Source organism: Monodon monoceros, unplaced genomic scaffold, assembly GCF_005190385.1.
Source record: "Monodon monoceros isolate NGI ecotype Baffin Bay Population unplaced genomic scaffold, NGI_Narwhal_1 Super_Scaffold_18, whole genome shotgun sequence".
NCBI classification, from domain to species: domain Eukaryota; kingdom Metazoa; phylum Chordata; class Mammalia; order Artiodactyla; family Monodontidae; genus Monodon; species Monodon monoceros.
The window spans coordinates 155,123,411-155,130,506 of NW_021703774.1; the positions used below are offsets into that span (position 1 = coordinate 155,123,411).

General features: G+C 50.8%; 1 protein-coding gene across 2 annotated transcripts in view; it reads left to right on the top strand.

Moving 5' to 3' along the window:
• The first annotated feature begins 6,804 nt into the window (after nucleotides 1–6,804).
• The window catches only part of RNF19B (ring finger protein 19B), a 25,219-nt gene continuing 24,927 nt past the window's right edge, over nucleotides 6,805–7,096 (top strand). For both annotated transcript variants that reach the window (XM_029230617.1, XM_029230618.1), the window contains exon 1: nucleotides 6,805–7,076. In XM_029230617.1, the coding sequence (XP_029086450.1) occupies nucleotides 6,899–7,076 (178 nt within the window). In that variant the 5' untranslated portion in view covers nucleotides 6,805–6,898. The remainder of the gene's footprint in view (nucleotides 7,077–7,096) is intronic.

Here is a 7,096-nt window from a genome sequence, read left to right on the forward strand (position 1 = left end):
TTCTGGTAGATTCTCTGAGTCCTCAGTAGCTTAAAACATCTAGAGTCGTTTTAAGAACAAATCCAATTCCTCTTCTTTTTTGCCTCCACGACAGCTGCCTCTGGGAGCTTCAAGACCACACCTTCACCTTAAACAATTTTTCAAAGTATTTTCCCAGTGAAAGCCATCCTCTTTCCTAAAGAGAAGAGGTCACACACTGAGGGTCTATGAGCTGCATCTGGTCCACAGGATGTTTAAAAAATCAAATCAATATTTAAAAAGTGAGCGATTACACATAAAAATCTGGATTTGTGGCTTTTCCTGTACACCCACAATATCTGGCGTCATAGGACCCACAGTCCCCGCAAGAAGCATGCTGGCCTCAATGAAGAGCAGAGTCCCTGCCCTCTAGCCAGGTTCTTCTTATGCCCCTGCCCACTGGCCCTATTTATTTCTCCTGTTTGACCCCTGTAATCTTTCAAATTTGTGACCTTTGCTGAAAAGCATTTCAGCAGCAGTTCCCACCCCCCATTGAATTTTATTATAATAAAGTTGGGTCTATGAATGTGCTAGGTTCGCAAAGGGCACTCTAGGCAAAAAGTACAGCAAGTATAGTCACGAGTATGAAAGTGATGGCTGTTCCTGGATGGGCAAGAGGTCCAGAGGGACTGGGTCTCTGGTGCAAGAGAGCAGTGGGACTGGAAAGGGTTAAGCTGTGGCTTGGTTATGAAGGGCCTTAATGCTCTCCTATAGGGCTATTGGGAGCCAGTGTGGGGTTTAAAGCAGGGCGACACATCATGAGGTGTGCGTAAGACAAAAGTGGCTGGGAAGCTCGTGGGGGCAGGAGAGATTGAAACCCTCCTGTCCGCCGCTGTCCCTGCAGGAAGCCCAGCGACAGGCTGGGGCAGTGGTCCAGGAGGGCCAGGGATGCTGTGGCCTGACTGCGTGGCAGCGGCAGTAGTAATGGCTGGGACGGATTCCGGAGGCAGCCTTGCCCTGGAGTGGGTATGCTTGACCTTGACGGAAAACACTGCGTGCGCTGCGACTGCAGCTCACTCGCCTCCCCGCCCCTCCCCCGCGCCGCAGCGGACTGCGGCGGAATCCCGGCCCCTCGCCGGAGCGCACTCCCGCGCGGCTGCGGTACGCGAGGGGCGGGGGCGGGAAAGCGGGGGTGGCAGGATGGCGGGGATGCCAGTCTCCCCCAGAAGGCGAGGAGGGGAGGAGATGGGGAGGCTGGTCACGTGGTGCCGCCACTAGGCACAGTCCGATTGGCAGGTCCCGCAGCGGAGCCACCCGGGCTGCTTGGGTTTCCAGGCACGAAGCAGCCCCTCCCCTCGTTCGAGGGCTCCGGGGTGCGCTGGTCTCTTGCGGAGGAGGGTAGGGTGGGGATGCTGCTCCCTCCGCGGGGTGTAACGCAGCCTGCTGCCTGGCTGGTCGCCACGGTCCTCACTGCATCTTGGGAGGTCTGATTATTGTCTCCATGAGCACATCCCTTCTCTGCTTCTCTCCCGCCTTCCCACATCTGCCCCTCTTACTACCACGCTAGCTGGAGGCCAGCTTTGTTTAGACTGGCTGAAGCAGGTTTCTGTTACTGGCTGCAATGTTGCAATTTGGGGTAAATCAATTAACCAGGCGGCAAAGATTAAAACAAATCCCACAGACACTTCCAGCCTCCACAAATCCAAACCGACATTTTTCTCTCTCCAAACTGCGCCTTCTTTTTGTCTTCATCTCTGTTTCAGGCAAGAAGCCCAAAAGCCATCTCTGTCTCACTGTCCTCCATCAAATCTATGACAAAAACCTATTAAATTTAACTCCAAAATAGTTCTTCAAACTCAGTACCCAGTATTTTTCCTTAGTATTTATCCTGATTTGTAACTATGTTTATTTGTGATTGTTTTTGTACAGTTTTTTCCACTGGACTGTAAGTGAGCTCCATGAGAACAGGGACCTTATCTATTCTGCTCATTGCTGTATCACCAGCACCGTACCAGGCACATAGTAGGTGCTTAATAAGTGTTAACTGAAGGAAGAGATGCACAGCAAGTACTGTACTAGGTGTGGAAAAGGGGCTCAGATTTTAAGATGAAACACACAGCTCTAGCCTCAAGAAGTCATCTATCCAACAAACCCACCCTGAGACCTTCTCTACACCAGGTGCTGGGCGGGACCAGTGCACAAGATGAGTAAGACTGCATTTCTACCTTCCCCCTACATCTGGGGAGGGGGGACCACACATGACTAACCTAGACAGTAAGACTCTGAGGTACTGGGGAGTCAGGGGTGGTGGCCCATACCAACCTCTAGAGTCAGAAGAGTTCAGGATTTGAAATCTGATGATTGACCTCCAGGGCCAGCTTTGCTGCCTTCTGGCTGTGTGACCACAAGTCTCTTCTCTCTCTGAGGCTTCACCTCCTTATCTTAAAAATGGGGATAACATTCTTGGGCTGAGAGATATGAAAGCACCAAGTGCGAGGTTTTATGACAATGTCGGGTGTAGGTGGATAACCGTACCTTCTAGTTTGCCAGGAACAGACTGATCGACACCTGTTGAACCAGGGCAATTGATAATAGCATTCTCTTTCATTCTCAAAAGTGTCCTGGGTTTGGACAGTAAATCATGTGGTCATCCTAGTAATAGGTGTGACACTGGTGTTATCTACATCATGCCCTGGGGACACCAGAGAGGGAGGGAGGTGAGTCTGAAAGTAGAAAGGGAGGTGGTGACCATGGAAATGAACCTGGAATTATGCATGGGATTATAAGCAGAGGGACTAGCATTTGCAAAGAAGCAAGGTGCATGGAAGGAGATGAGGCTGGCAGTGGGAACTGTAGAAAGTTTTTTGAGGAGGGGTTGACATGAGCAGATGGTTTCACAAAAGACACCAATTGAGGGGAGCTGGGGCCAAAGTCCAGGCAAGAGAGATGATGAGGCCTGAACCGGAGTGAGGTTCCATAAGCACTTTGGAGTAAATAAGACTTGGATATGGGGCTTGGAGGACAGGTCAGAGGCAGGAGGACTTCCAGGTGGATGGGGAGGCCATTCACTGAGGCAGGTAGGGAGGGGGAAGGGCCAGGAAACCTAGGAGATAGGAGGCCACCCAGATCAAACTGGCTAGGCCAGTGGCATTCACCATTCCTGATCCAGAGGGAATAATTAGGGGTAACAACAGGTAGATCACTCCTGAGGCCAGAGGAAGGAGCTGGGGCCCAGCAGTATTCAGGTGACATCTGATTAAAATTAGCTTTCAAAGCAACCTGGAAAGGCAAGAGAAAGCCCAAAAGTAGAGCCTCAAGTAAAGAAAGAGCAGGCTTTCCAGGCCACCTCCATTGTACATATGGCTCTCCTTGATCAGAATGTTTCCACAGTGCCCTACTGCTTAACAGAATAAAGGCTGAAGTTCTCAGGCTGGCATTCAAGGCTCCTGGTGACCTGGCCCCAGCCTATCTCTGGTGAACATTTCATATTTTACCTGCTAATGTTTGACCCCTCCCTTCTTGTGAAAACATAAGAATTGCCCTTTCCCCTGGTCCAACCATACGTTCCAGGTGGGGACTTTCAATCATGGCATCCCATCCCCCATGACCAAGGGCTCAGTAGCTGTAGTACTTGTCTCAAAGGGTTACATGAGCCCCAAATCACTTTTTTGGCCTAGGCTAGTTTACGTTGCGCTTCTTTTCCTTGCATCCAATGGAGTCATGATACAGAACCTTTCCATTTTCTCTTCTCTCACACAGGCTTTCAAACATTCTCTATTCCTGTCACACCCTGTTGCTCACACTTCCTCAGGCTGATCCAGCCTTTGTCCCGCTATGCCTTTCTTTCAGGCTCCCTCAGTTAGGAATGTCCTTTCTCTTTCTTACAACTTGTCAACTCTAACTCATCCTTTGAGACCCAATCCAAAGGGCTCTTCTTCAGGACAGCCATCCCTCACCACCCTCAGCAAGGCTTACCATGCCCTCCTCTGGCCTGTCACAGCTTTTTGTACATGACCTTATCACTTAGTATCCCAATGACCTGCTTTCTTGTCTGCCACCCCTATTGGACTGTGCTTCATCTCTATGACCATAGAGCCTGGCAAAGAGCCTTCCACAAAGTAAGTATAATGAATGTTTACTGAATGAGTGAATAGATAAGTGAGAATCCTTCTCTCTCATGTCATCTCCCTGAGTCACTGCTCAGCTTGTATCAAGTGGAGACACAGAGGAAAAAGTGGGAGGAATTGCTTTAGTCCCTTGATTCACGGGTGATGGATTCAGGAGACAAAACCCAGGAGAAATGGGGCCATAGCAAAGTCCAGTGGCATTTATGAGAGGTCAGTTTTCTGCCAAAGCACTGATGGTGGCAGCTTTGAGCTGAGGCAGAGTTTGTTTGGGAACCAGAGCCAAGAAAAGCAAACATTCGGTGCATTGAGCTTTTCAGCAAGCTAGGATTCTGACAGCTGTTTCTGTCAGCTGCACAAGAGGAAGCATCTCAAAGCCAGCTGGGTCTGCCTGGAATCAGAGGTCCCCATCTCCTTCAGCACAATCTGACCCAAGGAACAAGGCAGACTTCTCCCCCATCTTTCATCCATACCACAGGCACACAGCTCCTCGAAGGGGGCTCTGCAACCGCTCAGGACATTGGGCACCGAGAACAAAGTCAACAGTGATTATAGGGAACTGTGGCTGAGATAACATCACTTACTAAATAGTCCATGCCTCACCCCCCTCTACATTTCCCAGCCTCCTTTGCAATTAAACTGGGCCTGTATGACATTTTCTGCCTAGTAGTCTGTGAGTGGAAGTAACACGTGTCATTTCCAGGCTGAAGTATTGAATTGATGGTGCACAACCCTCCAGCTCTCTTTCCCCTATTGAGGCAATCCTGAAAGCCTTGGGTTGAGGTGGTACAGTCCAGACTTCTGAGTGACCCAGAGACTGCCTTGCCTCATAGCAGGCTTTGTATGAGTGGGGAAAATATATCAATGTGTTAAGGCATTGAGATATGAGTTGTTACCACAGCAAAACCTAGCCTACTCTGTCCAATATACAGAAGTTAATTGTGGTTTAGCCATCCAGCATCAAATCTCCTTCCTCCTTGAGGAGAAACATTTCTCCTCCTTATGGGACTCTTTGGTATTGCCAAATCCAGCGGTCATTTCTGTTATCTTTCTTCATTTCTCAGTGGGATTTGTCACAATTGACCACTCCCCCCCGGAAACATTTTATCTAGGTGTCTGTGACATCATGCCAGCTTGAGTTTTCTCCTATCTCACAACCCCTGCTTCTCAGTTTCCTTTGCTGGCTCCTCTTCCACTGTTTTACCTCATGAGTCTGAACTTTCTCAGGGTTTGTTCCTGGGGACCTTTCTCATGGTTTTAAATACCACCCATGAAAAAGACAGCTGGTTACCTTCCAGTACTCATTCCACCATTCTTTTTAACAATAGAGCACCGGGCTTCCTTGGTGGCGCAGTGGTTGAGAGTCTGCCTGCCGATGCAGGGGACATGGGTTCGTGCCCCAGTCCGCGAAGATCCCACATGCCGTGGAGCGGCTGGGCCCGTGAGCCATGGCCGCTGAGCCTGTGCATCCGTGAGCCTGTGCTCCGCAACGGGAGAGGCCCCAACAGTGAGAGGCCTGCGTACCACAAAACAAAAACAAAAACAAAAACAAAACAAAAAATAACAGAGCACCTATTTTTAGGGGCCCATCGTGCCCAGTTAGAAAACTACATGTGCCAGTTTGGCCATGTGACGATGCTTTGGCTAATGAGATGTAAACACAAACGTGCCAGACTTTCCAGGTAGTCTTCTTAAAAGCAAAATAGTGTACCTTTCTTCTCTTTTCCCTCCCCACTGTCTGGAATGTGGACCATAATGAGATGATCTTACGATTAGAAACCAAGTGCTGAGGATGGTAGAGCAGCCTTGAACTGCCTACTTTGCGACTTAGTTTTCACAAAGAGAGAAATAAATTTCTATCGTAAGTCATTTTTTTTCTTTTGTTCTTTGCAACTGAGTATAATCCTAACTGATACATTCCCATTGCTGTTAAAGTGGCTTGCTTGCCTCGCATTTGTAAGTCTGAATCCAGATCTTCCCCCGGTCAGAGCAGTGGGGAACCAGCAAAAGAAAGGCACTTTCAGGCAAAAAAATGCTGGGCCTCCTTCTACAAATTGTAAGTAACGAAGCTACCGGGAGGTAAGAATGGGAGGTGGGCCTAGCAATAGTTTATTAGCTCACAGAGACCACTGAATGTTAGATTAAGGGATTTGGACTTTGTTCTATAATTCTCTTGCAGATAGGGGGACCCCGTCTGTCTTATCTAGTAATGCCTCCACTTAACAGATGCTCAATGAATATACTCTTTATTAATTAAAGCTTAATAAACAACAACAAAAGAAGTGTTGGAAGGTGGACCAGCTTGGAGTCACCATCTGATTTACCCTTATCTGCTTTTTACAGATGGAGTAACTGAAGTATCATTTGCGGCAAGTGGCAATCGGCCCATCCTTGAGGAAAGGCAAACCGAAAACTCCACCTTATGGATGACGAGGGTCGGGGAGAAGGTACTGTAGCAGGAGGTCTAAAAAGCAGCTGGGTTACCGTCTCCTCAAGATGGAGGTCCTGGAATCACCTGACCCCCGAGGAGGCGGAGCTCCGCTCTAGCACGCCCAGCACGCCCCACCCCGCTCGGCCCCGCCCAGCGCCCCCACCCGGGCGGGGCGGCGCGGGTTGTGAGGTGTCTTCGTGAGGCGCCTGCGCAGTGGGCAGCGGCGCGCGGGGCGGAGGCTTTATAACCACTTAGTCGCTGCCGTTCGGTTTCTATCTCTGGGAGGGCGGCTGAGTCGGCGGCGTTCGGGACGCCGGCTGAGGGGGCGCTGAGGCGTGAGCTGTGGCGGCGCTGGGCGCCCCTCGCTCCTCGGCCTCTGGGGGCCATGGGCTCCGAGAAAGACTCCGAGTCGCCGCGGTCTACATCCCTACACGCGGCTGCGCCCGACCCCAAGTGCCGCGGCGGCGGCCGGCGCCGGCGCCTCACCTTCCACAGCGTCTTCTCCGCCTCGGCCCGCGGTCGCCACGCCCGGGCCAAGCCGCAGGCCGAGCCGCCACCCCCGGCCGCGCCGCCGCCGCCCGCC